At 37.7% G+C, this 23,201-nt stretch overlaps 1 protein-coding gene across 1 annotated transcript in view; it reads right to left on the bottom strand.

The window, feature by feature from the left end:
* The window catches only part of LOC126177145 (phosphatidylinositide phosphatase SAC2), a 371,512-nt gene that overhangs the window by 99,060 nt on the left and 249,251 nt on the right, over positions 1–23,201 (bottom strand). The window contains exons 10-13 of the mRNA XM_049924417.1: positions 22,694–22,752; positions 17,560–17,728; positions 17,408–17,479; positions 7,076–7,329 (exon numbers count right to left, since the gene is read on the bottom strand). Coding sequence (XP_049780374.1) covers positions 7,076–7,329; positions 17,408–17,479; positions 17,560–17,728; positions 22,694–22,752 — 554 coding nt within the window. The remainder of the gene's footprint in view (positions 1–7,075; positions 7,330–17,407; positions 17,480–17,559; positions 17,729–22,693; positions 22,753–23,201) is intronic.

Below are 23,201 nucleotides of genomic sequence, written 5' to 3'. Positions count from 1 at the left end.
ACATCACTAGAAGAAAAATACAGAGTTAATAGATCAGATGTATCCAATGTAAAACTGTTCAAAAAGCCTCAATGTGAGAAAATTCATTGAGTCAAGCTGTTCATTAGAGCATCTCTTCTCCAGAAGCATATGCACAATTTCAATCAAAAAATGTATATTATTCTTTTATTGACATTCAAAGAGACTGATTAACACACACGGAATGTAGGAAGGAAGATTATGGTTTAATGTACCATTAATGACAAGTCTGTCAAGATAGAGCTCACCCTCAAGTTGAGGAAGGAAGATGAACTTGCAGAGGAACCATCTCTGCATTTGCTATCTTCCCACTTCCCTTATATTTTACATTAATTTGTGGCAGCTGGACATGGGTGGATGATGGTTAAGAGAAAGAACAGACTTTGTTGCAGAATAAATTTGTCCATGTTGCCTAACAAAAAAAAAAAAAAAAAACATGTCTCTTTACTTTACAAATATTAAAGTTCTAACAAAGAGATAGAGGGGCTGGCCAGTACTTACCTCAGCTCAGTACAGCCGATAGATACATATCTGGCCAGTACTTACCTCAGCTCAGTACAGCCGATAGATACATATCTATCGGCTGTACTGAGCTGAGGTAAGTACTGGCCAGCCACTCTATCTCTTTGTTAGAACTTTAATATTTGTAAAGTAAAGAGACATGTTTTTTTTTTTTTTTGTTAGGCAACATGGACAAATTTATTCTGCAACAAAGTCTGTTCTTTCTCTTAACCATCATCCACCCATGTCCAGATAGATACATATTTATCGGCTGTACTGAGCTGAGGTAAGTACTGGCCAGCCCCTCTATCTCTTTGTTAGAACTTTAATATTTGTAAAGTAAAGTAAAGTAAAGATACATATCTATCGGCTGTACTGAGCTGAGGTAAGTACTGGCCAGCCCCTCTATCTCTTTGTTAGTATTTGTTTCACATCTTTATATGAGATTTTCCATTAATCATTTAAATATTAAAGTTCCTCATTTATGGATGGAAAAATGTTTCTTTGAAAGGATAACAATAAAAGTCATTTATTATGTTTGTAGACACTTCTTAACAATGCCTAGACCCAACCAAACTCATATTTATAGTTAAATTTCTTCCACTTTCATGTTGAAGTTTACCATTGCCATTCTGTTTTTCAGAATTACTCTTTCACATTGTAAGTGTCCACAGTAGGCTTGCTTTTTTTTGTATATAACTGTTCAAATAATGATCTGCTGAAGACTGTTTTGTCCACAGATTGCATATGTAATTATGTGCACCTTGCACAAATAAATCCAGTCATTATTCACTGTTACCCTAGCAACCAATGTAATAATTCTTAAATCATAATTCACCTTTTTGCCAAACAGTTCACAATAATCTTGGTGTGACAAAACTACACATGATGATTCCACAAGAAAATTGGACGTGACGATCCCCCCCCCTCCTTGCCTAGTGGTGTATGACTGGCACCAAGTGGGGGTTGTTGCACACAGCATAGGATGACAAATCTCCTGCCAGAGAAAGGGCTCATGGCTTTGAAAGCTCCAGAGAACCAGCCACGTACAAGAGGTACAATTTAGTACATCATACCACCTCCAATATCATCAACCCTCACACACTCCCCTTAACCAATGCATAGAATTTGCGACAAACCTAAATCCAGATAGATGGACAGAGATTTGAACTGCCATCCCCAGAATATGAGTCCATTGTCTTACCAGTGCTTCACCTTTCCCAGTACAAACAGAAAAATATGTCAGTAATTCTGAAGGTTAAAATGTAACTGTCTTGTTGTCAGATCCATATAACAAAATACAGTAGCAGATACACCTTCCAAATGAAGTACGAGAACGCTACATTTTTACTATGTTAACCTATGCTAAATTTCTTACTGTCAAACATACTAAACATCATTTAATGTCGTCGTAGATGTTAATGACCTGCAGATGGCAAAGTTCATCATCTCATTTCATATGCAAAATTATGAAATTATACACACAGAAATTTCATCCACATATATTTCAGTTTGGTCAATTTTGTAAGTTCAAATTCAGGAAGATACAATTTCATTTATGTAACGTAATTTTTTATTAAAACATATACGCTGATACTACAGCAACACCTACAAAATGGAATAAAAGAGCACGGATGGTCATTCAAAATGCAAACATTTTGGAGCTATCATAAACTTTGGCAGGATTTTAAGGACATCTTTATGCATGAATTAATAAAATTTCAGCCCTAGAATGTTTTTAAATGAAGTTAACACAAAAAACTCGATTAGTTTACTTATACTTATTTGCATGGCCATCTTCCTCAGCATCTGTTAAAATCAACTATTATTGCTTCTGTCATCTTAAGCTTACGGGAAATAATTAAAAATAATTTTACACCAGCGTTTCGCTTATATTTACAAAGCATCTTCTGTGGTCATTGTTGCATCTGCATCTTCTTTACATATTGTGCAAGCCGCTGTCTTTTCCTTCTTTATCAATGGAGGCTGAGCTGCCAAGTGGACACTGATCAGCCAGAACATTATGATCACCAACCTACTATTGATAAAAGCCCATCCAGGCAACGAAAAAAGCAGCATCAGCAGGCGAGGAATGACTGCTAGTCAGACACACCCATGGTGCATGTAGTATCAATGAGCATGCTGTCCGTGAGGAGAATGAGGAAGGCCAGCAGTCCAGGGATATGATTCCTGCTCTGGGTGCATCAAGTCCCAGGTTCAAGTCAGGGCAGAGCCCTATATTTTTACTTCCTTAATTTCTCCCTGTTTGTTAGTATCTCTGTTTAGCAACATAAACAGCAGTCACAGTTTGGTTAGCTCTCAGAAATAATTTAAAAATATTGTCCAGGACACATTGTGATGGCCTGGTGACTCAGCATGAGCATTTCAGAAACTGCATCACTTGTCAGGTGTTCGAGAAGTGCTAACATCAGACTTGAATGCTCGGCAGAGTACAAGTGTCAGCTGCCGAGAATTCTTTCGGGTTGTATGGCCGTGGTCCATGGAACTCTTCTATCCCTGACATTTCGTCAAAAGCTATGTTGGACATCTTCGGAGGCGCTCCTGGTTGTGCTGAGTCTTGCAAGACTCAGCACAACCTATGTCACAAGGCCAAGAGTGTGATGGAATGTGTAACAAAGCAAGCTGGGATATTTTTACTTCCCCAGTTGTTTTGCCATCTGCCTCATTAAAATCCATTCTTTTATTTCTCAACTAATTATCGTTAACATATGTGAGTATAATCTGCATTTTCTTAAAGAGAAAGGTTGGCCCTCAGTTTTAAAGACCATAACACCAGGTCTAATTTTGTGCTTAGTTTTATGTATGTAACTGATTTTCTAATTTATTTTGACTATGCCTAGTTATTATCTTTTGTTATAGGGTGAAATCAGAATCGTTTCTTAACTTAAATTCTATTGTTGTCTATAAACTAAACATTGGCAGTCTTTAAGTATTTATTTGGCTCTATTCGAAAACATGTTAGCAAAGCCAGCTCTTAACTAATTCCAAAGTAATTTCCAGTTTTGTCAAAAGCATTGTTTGCATAACTATATCTGTTAATTTCATGATTTAAACAAATAATTTGGCCTAACTCTTGTAGTAGAAGAAACTGTTAAAAAGACGGAATTTATTGATGTATTCAGTTAATTTAATGAGTTAAGTTTTAATTGTAATTTCTGTAAATTAAACACCAAATTATGTGTAGTTTTAGTGCCTATTATTGAGCTGATATATAAGGGCCTGATTTTTGGTCCCGAGACAGTCAGTCCATGGATGAGTTTCAGGTGAGGAACCCGTGTTGGTTAGATCAACAACAATGCATCCACTTAACTGTGAAAAAAGTGTAATAGGCTATGTGTTAAAACAATGACACTGCCTGTTCCATACATACCTTTTCATTCTTCGAGAACTGTGAACTGTGTGGTTAGGCTTTTCCTGCTCATGGATGTTAAACAGTAAATTTTGTAGCAGTATGTGGCTGTTTGCTTGCAACCTATTAATGAGGCTTATCGAAAGTTAAACAGTAGTTAACTGGCCAAATAACTGTATTATTGGGGAGTTGTGAACAGTGAAAGTGAAGAACTGTGAAACGCAAATATTCACCTGTTGGCTACATCATTTAAAGTAGTCAGCGTTGAACTTCCACCCCCATTTTTCAGCCAGTATAGCAATGCAGTACATCGACACCAAGGACAATCAACGATGAAATAAAGCAGATGAATGTCACAAATGGTTCAAAGAACACAGTGGCAAGTTCCAATTGATGTGCAGGCTCCCCAACTAGCCAGATCGGATCCCAACTGAACACATCTGGGATGTGACTGAACATGGCATCAGACCTCATCGACCCTCTCTCCGGAATTTATGGGGGAGCAGGTGGCTTGTGTATGCAATTGTGATGCCAACTTCCTCCAACAACCCATCAAGGCCTCACTGCTTCCAGGCCATGACACATTGCTGCTGTTGTCTGTGTCAAAGGTTGACATACCAGCTCTTAGGCAGACAGTCATAATGTTCTCGCTGATCAGTGTATATATGCAACAAAGTTTCTTTCACCTTCAATCTCTGCTAACAAAGAAGGAATAAGCAGTGGTTTGTGAAATATGTGAACAACTGGCAAATACAGCAATGACCACAGAACAAGCTTTGTAAATAAAGGTGAAATGCATATGGAGTAAAATGCTTTTAATTAATTGCAGTGAGCTTACAACAGGAAAACAAATAATAATCGAGTTTACTTATGCCAGGTGTTCAAGTACGAAATGAGGATTTTTTTGTCTAAAAAAACATGTTAAATTCAGAAGAATTATCAATAGTGTTTTATTCAAAGTACGCTTCATCATTTATTATACATTTTTCCCATATTTTCAGCAATTTGTGAGTACCACACCAGTAAAAATTTTCCCTTTTGCTGCCAATCATTCATCAAGCCATTTTTTCACATCTCTGTATCAACCAAAGCACTGTGTGTAACCCATCGATGCAAACAAGTCATAATCAGAAGGAGTGAAGTCTGGTGGATAAGCCGCATATTGTAAAACTTCCCAGCTGAGTGCTTCCAATGTGTCGCAAACTGGTTTTGCCATATGTGAAAGAGCACTGTCGTGAAGAAAAATGACTGTGTTGCCTCTTTTTTTACTGTCGCCTTTTTTCAAGCAGTGAACAGTTCAGATTGGTTAACTGTTGTTAGTAATGTTTAGTATTAACTGTTTCCCCAGGTTTTAACAGCTTATAACAGACCAAGCCCCTTTGGTCCCACAAAACACAGAGCATTGTCTTTCTGCCAAAGCGATTCACTCCTGCAGTCAATGTGGGTTGTGATGATGTTTTGCACTTGGTATTCTCACACTAAATCCACTTGTCTTCCCCTGTAACAACATGATGCAAAAATAACTTCCTTTTATACCAAGGGAGCAAAATCTCACAGGTTTTTGCGCTTTTCCATTTGCCTGTCATTCAACTCATATGGTACCCACCTATCGGTCTTCTGAATCTTTCCATCTCTTGTAACCGACTGGAAACAGCTTGTTGACTAAAGCCTAACTGTTCGGCGAGTTGATTTTGTGTTTGCAAATCATCTTCATTCAACACCTTCATATATTTTGGCAGTTTTCCATGTTCCTTGCTTGCAACATCGAAGTCACCATTTCTGAAATGCTGAAACCATCATTCACACACATCTTACGATGGAGCATATACACCATAAGCTTCTCAAAGTAATCGATATAATACAGCAGCAGTTTTCTTCAAACGAAAACAAATAATTATTGCTGTCTATGAGCACTCTTTGTTCGGTATAAATTTCGATATATTGAACAACGCAGCACTATGCACACGCTTTTCCAATTTATAACTCATGTACATCTGACACTTGTTGATGACACAACAAAATGGTGCAGTGTCAAAATCTGCATTTCATAGTTGTACACTTGGTAGCTAGTCACTGTTTTGACACAAAATTTCACAGATTTTCTATATAGAAGAAGTCAACATTCAACAAAATAAATTATTTTAGCTATTTTCTTTCTCAACATGTGACTTGCTGACACACTTAAAATTTTGTGAATATTTAATTCTTCATTAAACTCTGTAAATATAATGATGACAATAATATGTAAAAAGTTATTAATTGTTGTTCATTCATATAAGGGCCAGTGACAAGCAAGTTTGTGAATCAGATTTGTAGTAAATACTGAGTCAGTTTTGCAGCAGATTTTGATTCAGTTTCGGAGCAGACTTTGAGTCAGTTTTGACATTTTATTTCATAATGGGACCACACAAGTTTTATGTGGCAAGAAATATGGTGTTTCATTGCCTAGTTGATAAAAGTACCTGACCCTCCACTCACGTGAATATCAAAGAACATCACAATGAGTCAAAAGGAACAAGATAAGTATTTTGAAATTCTACATATTCCTTCAGCCTTGACAGTATGTGCTAAACTAACTGTACATAATTAATGGAAATTTCCAGAGTTTTATTTAGTTACTGATGGAATGGTGGAGGAGGAGGAAATTTAGTGTTTAACGTCCCGTCAACAACGAGGTCATTAGAGACGGAGTGCAAGCTCAGGTTAGGGAACGATGGGGAAGGAAATCGGCCGTGCCCTTTCAAAGGATCCATCCCAGCATTTGCCTGAAGTGATTTAGGGAAATCATGGAAAACCTAAATCAGGATGGCCGGAGACGGGATTGAATCATCGTCCTCCCGAATACGAGTCCAGTGTGCTAACCACTGCGCCACCTCACTCGGGCTGATGGAATGGTAGCCAGAAGTACACAATCAACTCATCCAGTGTGGTGAAGCAATGAAAAGTTTAATCTACGTCACATTCTAGTTGTTATTCCAGTGACATGTGATGTGTGACAGACAACAGTTTACAAGATATCATAATAACAGTTAGTCAGAAGCCAGCATCTGTTGAAGTTTCAACTCCTTGACTTAAACTAAGGTGAACTGTTCCCTTTCTCACACACATGAAAATATTTGATCAATCTGTCAGCATCCCTTAAACTTCTGTATGAAGTCCTGAAAAACCTGAGCATTCATTACTTACCTATCATTTCTTCATCAGTACGAATTCCAACAGCCATGTTGTTAAAAAATCGCAGATTAGTTGAACGAAACATATGGAAGTACCCCGGACTGTTTGCAACCACGTAGTGAATACGCAGACAATAATGACTGGTACGGGCAGTGTGCTTGAATAGTGGTACGGACTGCTGTTCCACAGGTCCACATTCTACCATGTGAATGTCCTCTAACAGCACCCTTTGGTACTTCATTACTCTGTCTAACTGGTCATCATAACTGCAACACAAAGAACAACATATTTGTAGATGTGTTGTACACTAGTTTATGTGAGCAGGGTATCAAAATAATATTTTAAGTTGTGTTGATATCAAAGGAATAACTTACTATTCACAAACTATGCATATATGTGTGGTATTTGGATGAAAGATTTTAAAATATTTCCTTCTAATGAGACAAGTGAATATTGCAAAGTAGTTCTTGTGTGTTCGTTAAGCAACTATGCTCACAGAGAAGAGACGAGATCCATGTGACTGATATTTAGTTTCATTCATTACCAGTGACACATTTTGTAGTTGTGAAAGCAAAAAATTGTTTATGTGAAAGTTGGATCCTTTCTTCCTACAAAATTTTGAGGGTTCCACCCCGCTCAACTGAACAAGTGACCATACTGTCGTGGCTGTCTACTCTTCGACATTTATGATAAAATTTTTCTACGCGCCAGTTTGCCTGTGATTATGTCGCAACATGTGATTGTGTGAATTTTGGATCTATGGGAAAGATTCAGATTGTTACAACAGATAGCAGTAGCAGAACATCACTAAGAGAAAGTTTATATTGGGACAACAGGAGAAATATCCAACGAAATAAAAACTATTAGGCAAAACAAGTTTGAATGTGAGATGGCGAGTTATAATTCACATTACTTGGTTTATCTGTGCACCAAATTTAACACATTATAAAAGATTTGTTTGGTCTGCTGTGAAATAATGGGAAGAGTGAAACAAGATGATAATATTTCTAGAAATGGCAATATTGGGTGAAACCAAAAAAGTAAATGAAATTACAACCTCTCTACCAATTAAGGCAAATAAATCACTACATAAGTTAATTTTTGAAAGAGTTCCAGATGACAGAAAAAAAATCGGAAATTCTTTTAGAGTTTTCCAGCTTTACTTTTCAAATAAAAGCTGACAAACTTGAAGCTAAGAATAAAATGTGCTAAAAACAGTCTTGATTGAATAGATATTGTATTTAAACTGGTGATGGGTTTCGATCTATTGTGTTTAGATCATGATCTAAGTACAATAGACAAACTGGTCACTAGTTTAAGCACAAAATTTATGCGATCATGACTGTTTTTAGCAAATTTTATTCATATACCTGAGATCACTGTTTCTCAAGAACAATGTTCCAGAAAATATTTGAAGCTAAGAAGTCGTTTAATGAGGAGTCATTTTCAGAAGGGGGACCGGGAGCAATCTGTAATATATTTTGTATACAAAATGGAATGAAAAATGAAATGACTACTAAAATTTATCATTGATACTCTGATATCGACATAACTGTGTTGAAAACTACATTTAATGTGAAGAGAGTGATGATACTGATAACAAAGAAGAGGACTCAATCCAAATGAGTTGCAATAAAATTCTGAGTTTACTGGGGAAGAAGATGAAAAGAGATTCTGATTCAGAAACAGGTGATTAAAAGAAGCACAGTTCTTAAAACATTCACAGGTTTGATGAGAATTTGCTCTGTTGTTTTATGATGCTGAGGGTGCTCTTAAGGCATTTAGAAACAGTGACTGATATTGAGTTAAAAAGTGGATCACAGACTTAACGAAAACAGTATTTTAATGGGTTGGAACCAACTGCAAATACTTTTTTTTTTTTTTTTTTTTTTTTGCACAAAAAGGTTGAAGGTTTGGCTAAACTTTTTATACAGGGTGAGAAGGGTCTTATAGGCTGCACTGAACAAACATCTCCAAGAGAAATTTAATGTGAAGTCAAGTCCTGAAGAGATCCACAAACAGCCATCTCGATGGAAGAAGAAATGCAATAAGCCTCTTCAACGATATTTTCTTGTAATGAAAGAGATTGCCAGCCATGCTGTCATTGATAATGACTCACTATTCCAGTATGTGATTAATGGAATAAAAGATGATTTATGCACAAAACTTCTACACTGCAGTACTGGAAATGTGGTACAGTTTATGAAGAAAATAAGGCACTACAAAACAGCTAAGGGGTCTTATAACTAAATTTCCCTTGAGACATTTAAGTCTCGTCTTTAGCTTCCAACATTATTGTAGCTAAGGAGTCATTGCCAAAAAGAAACAAAACAAATTGCAGCAACGAAAATTTTAAAAAAATTATGGCACAGACAAGAAGGGGCAGTTGGAGGTTGTAAGATTCCTTGGGGTTTTATAAATTTTATATTTTACTGGGACTCTCCAGCAGGCGGTAATAATTTGCTGCCTTAAGCAGTGCTGCAGAATACCATAACACCAAGTAGGAAGCTGGTCCCCATGAAGGTAGTGGTGACAAATGGACCACATCGCGAGGTATTGAATCAATGCAGTGGGGAGAAGTACACAACCCTCAAGAATGAATCTTGCTTGTCAACCTATACATAGGGGAACCCCAAGCTTTCTGGTGCAAACCTGAGAACTTACTTTATTAAATATTTAACAATTGAAACTCCAGATAGGAATATCAACAATGTACGAAAAGATTGCTACTTACCGTAAAGATGACACGTTAAGTAAGGTGGAAGAAGAAAACATTGCCAACTTTAACCGATATATGAAGAAAGCGTAAAAGTACAAAGTTGGTGATCTTGTAGTGATAAAACAAACAAAAACTGGAGCAAAACTGAAGAACTTTTGTCCCTGGAAAGTTACTGAAGTTAAAACAAATGACACCTATTGCGTGTGCTGACAAGGTGGTAACCATGAGTGTCTCAGGACAACACCAACGTGTGCTGAATTTATGTAACCGTGGCTAAGCGGCTACTCCATTCGAGTCAGTTCATTGTCTGAATGGCCAAATGTGGAATCTGGATAGGAGATTTAAAGGTTTTCCTACCAATGAGACAAATAAGACAAACATTGCGGACTAGTTTGTGTGTATTCATTCAGAAACTATGTTCACAGAGAACTGTTCTTTTGTTTTGTTCCTTATTAGATTTTGTAACTGTGAAAGTAATAAATAGTTTGTGTGAAAGTTGGACCCATTTCTTCCTATGTATGTAATGTGGGTGGGTTTCATTCACACTGAGTTCTGATCTTTTGTCACACAAACTTTTCATATATTACTAGGTATGCATCTGATTTCTAATTCACTTGATGCAGATTTACAACTTATTGCTCTAAAATGTGCCTGTACTTGCATTTTCAGATAACTTGAAACTAACAATGTTGTTGTGAATGTCTTTAAGTCTGAAGACTGGTCTGATGCAGCTCTCCACAGCATTTTATCTTCACAAGCACTGTCATCTTTGCATGTCCAATATCTTTGTAAAAGTAACCCAGAGATATACAAAACTATTATCTTCTACCATAACTGCTGCAACCTGCACCTATTATTGTCTGATCTATCCACATAACTTTCACTATCTCTCCATATTTTACTCTCTTCCTGCATGTACTGTTTATTGTCCACAATGGACTACTATATAAGCCTACACACCACACAAATACTTTCAGAAAAGACTTCCTAACATTTCAATTTTCTTAGTAATTTTTCTTTTTCAGAAAATCTTTTAATGCTGTTGTCACTCTACATTTTATATTCTCATTACTTCTGCCATCATCAGATACTTGGCTGCCCAAATAGCAAAACTTGTATCCTTCTTTCGGCATCTCAATTCATGATCTAATTCTCTCAGCATCACAGGGCTTAATTCGACTACACTCTATTACCATCACGTTAATTTCTATGAAGTCACACTGGTATACCAAATATTGAGTATATGTATCTCAATATTTGGTACATGAATAGATAAGTGACCAACTGTGTGTTGCACATTTAACGAAGTGTCGCTTCACTACATGCATGGTAGTGATGGTGATTTTTACTTTTCATCATCAACAAATGAGGATACTGTAATTTTGTGTGATTGTGGTCTCTCACAGTGACAACAAATAAAAGAAAGACAATGAGTAGACAACTCACCTACAATGGAAAATGTATGTTCACGAAGGGCTTCCACTAGTAGAGGATGAAGATGAATCCTATGATGCATAGCTTGGAAAATATGAACAATATTGTAACAATGTTAGCGTTACTACAGAAGAGGACACATGTTGTACATTGACAACTACTCTTGTCCAGATTTCTTCCATTATTTGCATGATGGAGTAACGAATGAATTAGGGGCAGTTACCATCAACAGTGAAAAGTATAATGACATTAAAATGCAAATTACTGAAAGGGAAATTGGTATTTCAGTGAACAAACACAGTAATAGCATTGAAGGGATGTGTGCATGTTGATAAAAGTCACCTTGTTGTATGGCATCAAATGAGAAAACTACTGCCAGGCAAATTTGGAAAAATGTACATCTAAATACATGCTGCACTAAAATGAATCATCTGAATCAATGGATAAGCATAATAGAATGTGTGCAAGAAACTAAAAAATTAGGCAAAAATTATTTTTCACATACTGACATGTGAAACACATTCAGACCCTTTAACCAATAGACACTTGATTACCTCCTGATCGTCTTTTAACATTCATCTAATAAGATGAAGTTTCAATTGCAGCACAGAAAAAAGGAAAAGGAAATGCATTACTATTGTAAATGATGTGGTATTGGAGTTGTCGATATACTTCATTTTTTGCTGTACCATCTTCATAAGAAAAACTCCACAGCATAAAAAGGGTTAATAATGTACCTAGAAAATATTTTTTCATAAAATTTATTCCGTCTTTTATTTGCTGTAAGTGTCAATTTCTTTTTATAAGACTTCTCCCCACAATGGAGCCCAATTTAGTGTATGTCTCAGATGGAGTGGATGAGATAAATTTAGAGGAGGTGAGAGCTAAGAAGAGGCAAGGAGAAGGAAAGGACAGCTGAAACTGAGGATTAGAATATGGTGCCAAAGAAAGCTCACTTTCATACTTTTGCAAAAGTGGCAAGTTATGGCGGTAACATTGGAATTCAGGGAGCATGCAGGGCAGAAGAAGAAAGGCAGAGCACAATGAAGACACTGTGAACAAAAGTCTGTAGATGTATATACATAACTATGATATTTTTGGGTTCAAATTAATGATATGAATATAACAGAGGGAAACATTCCACATGGGAAAAATATATCTAAAAACAAAGGTGATGTGACTTACCAAAATAAAGCGCTGGCAGGTCGATAGACACACAAACAAACACAAACATACACACAAAATTCTAGCATTTTGTGTGTATGTTTGTGTGTGTATTGACCTGCCAGCACTTTCTTTTGGTAAGTCACATCACCTTTGTTTTTAGACATAACTATGATATGGTGGACAGAAAGGGAAAGAGAGAGTGTATCAATATATTAGTGGAAATTGCAATCAGGAGGTTGTTGGACCATCAGTTGTGTTGGATAGACAACTCTAGTTGTGTAATTCAAAAAAAGTAGTGTGTCTAATGTGATAGGCTGAATCACTGACAGGGCTTGGATCAGATGTGCTGGCTGAATACAATGAACAAATCATTCTCTTGGATAATTTGCACAAATATGATCCATGTGGCAATAAAGTTGGGATCAGGGATGGCAAAAGATCGGAGCAGTACATTTTGTGGTTTGGGTAGGCTGACAAGTACAAGTTAAAGAGAAGTGGTAATGATTTTGGAGAGGATATTCCCCATTTGAGAGAATGACGGAAGGTAGTCACGATCCACCACGGTGATTTGATTAACTGTACAAGCCTGAGGTGACAGTGGTACAATTAGAGAGGTACTCTTCTATACTTGATTATGTCGTGTCTTTTAATTGTGAGTAACAGAAGAAAATGACATGGGAGATATGTTTGTGGCCTGACAATGCCTCCAACACATTGGCGCAGATACTGTTCAGCACTACCATTTATGGGAGATAAGGATGTATATGTGGGATTTTTTTGGGTGGAAAATTGGTAGCAAACAATTTGGAAGTATTTTTTGTGTTTGATGGGCTTAATTAGGAGGGAAGTTTCAATGGGCAGACAGATTTCATGTGCTTGTGTCTATTTCTGGTCAGCATCTGCACTACAAAGCTGTTTTCCCTATTCATTCCACACTCTCAAGCAAACAGAATATATATATTAAAAAAAAGGAATTCATCAACATGATATACATCACTAACATGAAAATTCAGCCTGGAAGATGCACAACAACCTGGGTCAGCTTCAGAAATTTTGCCATCCTATGCAGAAATTTTAAGTGCCCCCATCCCTCCTCGCATTTTCAGATGTGTGACATCTTATTTTCACATAACACACTTGCTCATACAACTTTTTGATGTAAATACTGTCGTAGTGCATGCTATCGATACCATGTGGTGCAGTCCATGTCTACAAGCTGGCAGGAACCCATGCGACTGCACTGCCTATCTGCGGCTGGCTCCATAACACCCTACTCTGCTTGCACAGTCACCACCACCATGGAGCCAAGTTACAGGATGCTGCACTGCTCTAGGACAGTCTATTAGCTGGAGCTCTGCCTGTGTACTCAAAGCATTATCAGTAGCCTCTGTTGTTACTGTGTGTGATGAACTGGCCTATCATGAGGACATGTCATAGATTGTAGTCGACACTTGCTATTACTCAAGTAATGTAAACGGGTGTTATTTAACCATCACATGTGCTTCTCACTGTTTTTGCTCTCTGTCTTAGAACCTACCAATTCCTTGGCATCCATCACCAGACCAACCAAACAAATAAATAAGCCTTTAAATCAGAGCCAGGTGTGGAGCACTAGTCAGTGAACCTTCAAAAAGCATATTTTACTTATTCTTTACTTAGTTTTAAAAAAGTGTTTTTCTCAGATACAGTTATAGGTGTTGAAGGCTGCTGTAAAGGAGCAATCTGACCATCACATGCTAACACTGATCTTTATTTCTTTATCTGCTGGCCTGATGAACACTTTTTACTCCATAGACAGTACGTTGTCCTCGATGGTGAGTGTTCATTGGAGGTGAGGGTATCACCTGGAGTGCCCCAGGGAAGTGTGGTAGGTCCGCTATTGTTTTCTATCTACATAAACGATCTTTTGAATAGAGTGGATAGCAATGTGCGGCTGTTTGCTGATGATGCTGTGGTGTACAGAAAGGTGTCGTAGTTGAGTGACTGTAGGAGGATACAAGATGACTTGGACAGGATTTGTGATTGGTGTAAAGAATGGCAGCTAACTCCAAATATAGATAAATGTAAATTAATGCAGATGAATAGGAAAAAGAATTCCGTAATGTTTGAATACTCCATTAGTAGTGTAGCACTTGACACAGTCGCGTCGATTAAATATTTGGGTGTAACATTGCAGAGCGATATGAAGTGGGACAAGCATGTAATGGCAGTTGTGGGGAAGGCGGATAGTTGTCTTCGGCTCATTGGTAGAATTTTGGGAAGATGTGGTTCATCTGTAAAGGAGACCACTTATAAAGCACTAATATGACCTATTCTTGAGTACTGCTCGAGCATTTGGGATCCCTATCAGGTCGGATCGAGGGAGGACATAGAAGCAATTCAGAGGCGGGCTGCTAGATTTGTTACTGGTAGGTTTGATCATCACGCGAGTGTTACGGAAATGCTTCAGGAACTTGGGTGGGAGTCTCTGGAGGAAAGGAGGCGTTCTTTTTGTGAATCGCTACTGAGGAAATTTGGAGAACTAGCATTTGAGGCTTTTTGCAGTACAATTTTACTGCCGCCAACTTATGTTTCGCGGAAAGACCACAAAGACAAGAAATGAGAGATTAGGGCTCGCACAGAGGCATATAGGCAGTCATTTTTCCCTCGTTCTGTTTGGGAGTGGAACAGAGAGAGAAAAAGATAGTTGTGGTACGAGGTACCCTCTTCCACGCAACGTATGGTGGATTGCGGAGTATGTATGTAGATGTAGATGTAGATGTAGATAGACAGCCATGGCTATGTATGGTATCAGCCTGATGCATATACGTGCAGTATATTTATGTGTCAGTAACTTGGAGCTCTTATGCCTGCTGTAAAATGTACAGCTTTTGCAAGCCCCTTACACGCAAAATGAATTTCCTGTTGTTGCACTTTTCACTAACCGAAAGCATATCTTCCCAGAGGCAATCTCACCTAGCTGCTATGTACATTCAACGTGGAGAGTGTTAAAAGAACTTGGTAAATCAAATTTCTTTGCTTTATTTTTCAACCTCAGGATGTGAAAATGGAATTGTAAATGGTTTCAAACTCATCAGCACTTAATCTGTTTAAAGAGAAAGGAACAGGGTGATTGTAAACACATGGTAACTAAATTACAAAATTAAAGTTACTTCCATTCACAATTAGATTACATTACATTGTAACTACGCATGATACATAGTCTGCGTAACATTGTAAATATTTCTGTCATTGCAAGAGGTCTACACACATCTCAGTCCTGCAAGGCACTTGAAATACTTACGGAAAAACGTATACAAGCATTGAACGCTAGTGGTCATAATTCAGTATTTACATAATATGCTTCTTTAAGCAGCTAGAATTACTACACACTATTACCATTATGCACATGTTCCAAGATTTGAGATTATGTAGATTCATTTGAATTTGTATTTCATAATGTTTGCACTATTTGGTAAGATTAATGATGAAAGTTTAGCATTAATTTTCAGACTGCAGTATATACCAACAATCAATCTCTCATATATAAAAGGCAATGTACTGACTGACTGACTGACTGACTGCCTCATCATTGCCCAGCCAAAACTGCTAAAGATAGAAATTTGAAATTTGGGTAAGAGTCGTTTACAAAGGGATTTTTTGAAATTCCAACCCTAAGAGAGTAAACTAGGGGATGAAAGGTTTGTTTGGAAAATGTCACTATTAAGGCAATTTTGAAGCTACACCTATGAAAATTGGTATTATGTTTCTTGGTCAGAAATAAAGAAATATGTGTCTCAGCATTTTTGGAAATTTAACTCTTTGGGGATGAAATAGTTGGTGAAAGCTTTTTTTTTTTTTTTGAAAATACATCATACAGTATTTTTAAAGCTACATCTATGAACATTGGTATTCGACTTCTCGGTTACAAATTTTTTTTAAAAAAAGTGTGTTTCAGTGTTTTTGGAAACTGAACCGTAAGGGGGTGAAATAGGGGATGAGATGTTTCATGAAAATACTTTATTATGAAAACATTTTTAAAGCTAAATCTAAGAAAAATTAAATTTGGCTTTTTAATTGGAAACAAAAAAATTTTCACTGTTTTCAGAAATTCAACCCTATGGGGGTGAAACAGGGTCAGACTGAATCCCTGACTAATCACCACCCAGCCCAAACAGCTAAGGATAGAAACTTGAAGTTTGGAGAGGGTGTCGATCTTATACTGCCGTCATTATTTAATAAGGATTGTCCACTACTAAAGGGGTAAAGTGGGGGAGGAAAGGCCTTTTGACAGTATGTCACTATTAAGGGAATTTCGAAGCTTGAACTACGAAAACTGATGTTTGGTTTCTCAGTCAGAAAATAAAAGATGTGTTTCAGCATTTTTGGAAACTCAACTACAAAAGTGTAGAAAAGTGGGTGAAAGTTTTTTTTTTAAATAAATAATTACTAAAGAAGTATTAAAGGATTTTTTAGGCTACATCTATGACAATCAGTATTTGACTTCTCCGTCAGAAATAAAAAAGTAAGTGTTTTGTGTTCCTGGAAATTGAATTCCTAAGAGAGTGCACCCAATAGGGGATTAAAATTTTTTTAAAAATATTTCATTACGTTAAAGGAATTTTAAAGCTAGTTTTATGAAAATGTTATTTCACTTCTCAGCTAGATATGAAGAATCATTTGCTCGGGGATGAAAGTTGCTATGGAAATATCTCGACAAGAACACAAAAGACATGATTAACAAAAACTTTGAACTCCAGTTACCAGAATCACTTTTCAGCCAGGAGTACATTCAGAAAAGACCATGCTTATATGGGCTTAATTAGCATGAAAAGCTTAGAAGGTGTTGCAATTTGTGAACAATATAGAAATTTGATTAAACAAAAATTTCTGCTGCCTGTACAGTCTACATGAGCAAAGCAGCAGGTATTAAGCTAGTCTTGATAGACAGTCTGATTATTTACATAAATATGTGTACTACATGTAAATTATCACTGATCATATTTCTCTATTTACCTAACAATATTCATGCTTAAAGAACTTACTCAGCAACATAATAAGAGTCCCGTGTAAGGATCAAGATAGAATCCATTTCAGTTTCTGTAGGATCTCCTGACCTGCAACCCAAATACAAGCCATAGAGTACAATTCACAAGAAAATGTAAAGAGCAAAAGCATATATTTAGTATATACCTACACTGGGTCTGCATCTATAAGGCCCCATGCCCCAAGAATGATCTCAGAATCACTTATTAACATTTTTTTACAATCTTCAATGAGCAATTTCACATGCTCAGCTGTTAAGGCTACATCTTCTTCATCAACAGCCTTCTCTTGAGAGAATACATCATCTGACACAATGTTACCTGAAAAAGTCATTTGTAAATGCATAAATTTTCTATCATTGTAAATTGAAAATTAATAAACACTCTACCATAAATATTACAATTTATTGTAGCCTCATGATTTCTCGTGGTGGATCTGGCAAAGAAGATTCTATCAAATAATTTCTACTAATTGAGAACTGTTCTAAAAATTAAGTAAATAAACAAAACTCACAACGTACAACTAAAAATAGTGTTTCTGTTCACCAGTGCTTTGTTTTAATTTGAAACATGAATGCAATATTTCACAGAATGTTATTTGACTGCAAGAAGCGTTTGGTCCTGAAAAACAATTTGGGTGTGAAAATGACCAGAATTTATGTTTATGCAAGGGCTAAGTAAAAATTTTTCAGCCCCCACAGGGATGACACTGACAGCAATGACATGTTATCTTTGTTATGTTGATGTAATATAACTGGATTGATATAAAGTCTGTTTACCAAAAGGTAGCAGATGGAAACACAAATACTGCTGGGAAAAAAATAGTACATCCTTTTAGAGGTTTCCAGTTCACTCAAGATTTATTGTTTGAACAGTGCATGTGGAGTACATGAAATGATTACATTTACAGATCAATAGCACAAGTGGTTCTGAGGTACCAGGTATCAACCCACGCTGAAACACCTGTGCGTGGTGTAGCTTCAACAAACAGCAATGGAGGCACTGACTCTGGCATCCAGTTGATTGTTCAGATGGCACATACTGTCTTGGGATATGTTATGCCACACCTGCTTCACCAGTTCATGTAGTTCTGAAGAGTTGTTGGTTGATGAGTCACATGAATCACTTGGCACCCCATCCTATCCTGAATCAGCTCAACTGGAGACAAGCCTGGAGATTGTGCTGGCTCTGCATGTACTGCAGAGCACGTTGAGTTTCACAGGCAGTGTGTGCAAGAATTATCCTGTTGGCATAGCACATCAACTTCCTGTCCCAAGAATGGGGAAAGAAGATGTCTAACAACATTCTGCATATACTGAGCTCTGGTTAGCATCCTTTCAAGAAACCCCAAAGGTGAAGGGGAGTTGCAGTCACACCCCACACCATAAGGCCTGGGTTGGGGTCAGTGTGTCTTGGACGAATGCACTCTAGGTGCACTCTATGAGACAGCATTCACCAGGTCTATATCGAATGCACAAATGACCATCACTTGCATGCAGGCAGAATTTGCTTTCATCAGTGAAAACTACGGAGCGCCATTCCATCTTCCAACTGATCCTCTGACGGCACCAGTTGAGCTGCGCATATTGACAGTGTGGCGTGAGTGGAAGACGGGCTATAGGTGTACATGCCCATATTCCCACTGCTAATAACATAGGGCTGCAAAATTAAATTTTTATTCAAGGCTTTTAATACTGAAAGACAGTTTTTATTAATTGCTGGTCTCTGTTGAAGAATGTTAAGTCAGATATTGGCTATCACTTATGAGAAAACTGTAATAACACTATAAAGAATTGTCACATTTATACAATATCAAAATATTAAAAGACACTTGCAGCTGTACTAGTAACTTTGAACTGTTTACAAATGTATGCAGTAAATAAAATCATACAGCGCTTATTTGTTCATAGACCTAATCATAATTTAAGTTCAACATATTCCAAGTCTTACAGAGACACTGCACTTTTTGCAGTACCCCTTCCTCTTCACATTGAAATTTTGTCTTACAGATTTTCTTCTATGCTGTAGGCCCACATTATCTGCTTTTAGAGACCAAAAGTAGTCAGCCATCATCCCTTCATCCCATCTGCCTGGATAACACGAGTCTATTTCTATCATGTACAGATAAACCATTTTTCCATACTCTTTGCTAATATCTCCAAGACTGTCAGGGAAAAAGTCATTATGACTATGACTTATTAAATTGATAATTCAGTAATTTTCACACTTGTCAGCAACTGTTTTTTTTTAATTGGAACTACTTCATTATTCTTGTAGTCTGAGGGCATTTCACCTGTCTCATACACCTTGCACAAAGATGGAATAGGTTTGTCATGGCTGGTTCTCCCAAGGCTATCAGTAGTTCTGGCGGAACTGTAATAAATAAGCAATTAAAATGGAAGTTACCAGATGGATACTACATACAATGCAGTCTACATTTTCACAAGTCAGTGCCCAGAACAAAGTTACAAAAGTAACTTCTAGGTACCCAATACAAAAATGAGCCTAAACAGGCTTGGAAACTAGTTTATGGGAATAAAGAAACATTATGAAAATTGATCATTTGCAGCTTTCTGTATTCATATTCAGAACAGTCTCACAGGCTCTTAATCATCCGTAATGGATAAGTTCAATCTGACTAGTTCATCAAACATTACTGTACAGAATGTGACAATCCTAGACTACATTAAAATTTCAAGTGATCATAGACTCTTAAGATGCAGAGAAGAAATAATTAAAAAGCAAGATATAATGTTCAGAAATTTATTAAATGAAGATTTATGAACCTTTTAAAAGCAATATATAGATGTAACCACAGGCGTCCACAGTCATTGTAACAGCCAATAACATATTTTCTTTGTCCATGATCATGTTGTCAATTAAATGTTCTTCATTGGCATTTGCTTTATTGCTTGCCACTGGTTCAAACAAGTGAATGGGAAATGGACAGCAATATGACAAAGCACTGTTTAGTTGCTATCTAGTGCTGACTGAGGTGTGCCAGTACTCTGTGTACCTGTAGCTGCTATAGTCTCCCATGTACCTATGTGTGTTGCTTCACTTGAGCTGCCACTCTGTAGCCCTGTAGCTGTTGGCAGCCTAGGTTCCAAAAGTTGGTACCCACCCTCTCTATTCATGTTAGCGGGTTGCTTGGCTATTTGTATCACCTCTCTAATCCTCCTCCTGAAGGTAAGAAGCTGTTTCACCAATAAGCAGGCTTCTCGAAATTCTATCTGTTTGCCACACTCATCCTGGTGTTCTGCCACTACTGACCTGGTGCACTGTTTTAGTCAGATATCTCTTTCGTGTTCAAATACTCGTACACTGATCAGTCGCCCCATCTCACCTGCATATATTAGCCCATACTCGCACCTTATTTCATAAACCACCAAATCAGCAGTGACAGAACACCAGAAAGAATGCAGCAAACAGGTAGAATTTTGAGAAGCCTGTATACTGGCAAAACTGACTCTTACCTTCATGGGAAAGATTAGAGAGGTGATAGATACAGCCACGTGACCCACCAACATGAGTAGAGGAGACAGGTACCAACGTCTCGCATCTCGGCTGGCACCAGTAACAGCACTACGGAATGGCAGAGATCACGCAAAACAACACACACACACACACACACACACACACACACAAGAGAGAGAGCACAGTGGCCACAAGTACACAGGGTACAGGCACACCTCAGCTGGTACTAGGCAGTGTTTCCCATTCACCTGTTTTCATCAATGGCAAGCAATAAAACAAATACCAATCAGGAACATCTACTTCCACCAATGAAACAAAATAATGAAAACACCAATAAAGGATATTTAACACCCCTCCTTCACTCCCTCAATAGTCTATCAGAGTTCGATAACAGCCTCTTGTGTCAGTATATGGCATATAAGAACCAAACTTTTGTCATTCAGCAGAGAGAGAGAGAGAGAGAGAGAGAGAGAGAGAGAGACAGAGAGAGAGAAGAAGAAGACCGACTCTGAGGAAGGCAATTTGCAATAGTGGCCGAAACATTGGGAGTTGTACACATTGACAATTTATACACTTCATTTTGAAATAGTTTTATCGTTTTAATCCAAATAAAAACAAAATTTGCTATCCAAATATAAAAACCAATTCTTGTTTGAATTACACTGAAAAATTATGAAAAAACAGTGGTTAAATTAACTCCCTGTAACAGGGATCTGAGAATTACTGGGCTATGTCAGTCTGTTGGATGGACTCTGGAAGAATGTGGTTGTACTGAGTATAAAAGTTTGTAGCTGCTGAGATCACACATGGAAGGGTCTCTGCATTGTGCAATTATCTATTTCTAGATTATGGACTACCTCTGAATCATAACAGCCAACCAGTGTTTTTTTTTTTTTTTTTTTTTTTTTTTTTTTTTTTTTTTTTTTTTTTTTTTTTTTGTGGTTTTAGGGCGCACAACTTCAATGGTCATTAGCGCCCTGACTACTCTAAAAATGCACCGCGAGGCACAAGTTGACAACAACTAAAAGGGAAAACACGCTAAAAGAGACTGACAGGCATAGGATTAAAAAACAACATCAAATGTCCTTAGCGAGGTTTGTCAAATTGATAAAACAAAGAACACGAGCAGCTGCTCGTGGGTCATCCGCTAAAACGGCATCGAAAGTATTAGGCAGGTTAAGATCGAGGCGCAGTTGGTTAAGATCGGGACAGGACATTAAAATGTGTCTAACCGTCAGCAAGTGCCCACATGGGCAGAACGGCGCCGGCGCAGCCGTCAGCAGATGGCGATGGCTGAACCGGCAGTGTCCAATCCTTAACCTTGCTAAAACGACCTCCTCCCGCCGAGAAGGGCGTGAGGAGGACATCCAAGCCACGGGAAGAGGTTTTAAGGCCCGAAGCTTGTTGTCGGTAAGTGCAGCCCAATCGGCATGCCACAGCGACACAACGCGCCGACAAATGACCCTGCTAAAATCGGACGAAGGGACACAACAAGAAGCTGTCCGAGGCTGGAGGACCGCAGCCTTGGCCGCGGCATCTGCAGCTTCGTTCCCAGGGATACCGCCAACCAGTGTTGTAGCTTATACTAAGTACACCAGCTCCTTATGTGTATGCTGGGCCACTGTTAATGATGAATTACTATAATAGAGATGCAACAGTTATAAAAGGGCTCAAATGACTTTACTAACCTTCCAGTTCAAATAATGAAACCAAAATTCTTTCACTTGCTTGTAGAGAGTGTCACTAACAGATAAGAAAACTTATTATTCAGTTTCAAAGCTTTATAAAATTATTACACTCTACACTTACCCAACATCATATCTATGGTAGCCTGCCTGTAGGCATCCTTGAAACGACTGAGGTAATACCTGGAAAACATCAATAACATTATTTCAGTGGCAGCATTACATTTACAGATGTTAAGTACAGGTAATAAAAAATGATCTGCTTTGCTTCATTCTGTGCTATGGGAATTACTATATTTCTTGATTAAAACTGGCTACATCTGCTGTCTATATGTTACTGCGCAGTAAGTGTACAACTAACCCAATCAACAAAGACTGAAAAAGTGCATTACCACTACATGGAATACAGAGATGAGTTACTAATAATATTATTGCAAGAAACACGTATGGACTGACTACAGAAATCTCTGCACACTGTTCTACACTGTTCAGTAGCACACTTCCAGAAAAGGCTCAAAAGAGAAAAGGCCGCTGGACCTGATGGGATACCAGTTCGATTTTACACAGAGTACACAGAATACGCAGAAGGAACTTGCCCCCCCCTTCTTGCAGCGGTGTACCGTAGGTCTCTA

The sequence above is a fragment of the Schistocerca cancellata genome, chromosome 3 (assembly GCF_023864275.1).
Source record: "Schistocerca cancellata isolate TAMUIC-IGC-003103 chromosome 3, iqSchCanc2.1, whole genome shotgun sequence".
NCBI classification, from domain to species: domain Eukaryota; kingdom Metazoa; phylum Arthropoda; class Insecta; order Orthoptera; family Acrididae; genus Schistocerca; species Schistocerca cancellata.
The sequence above is the reverse complement of the archived record's forward strand: the minus strand, read 5'-3'. Positions and strand labels throughout refer to the sequence as shown.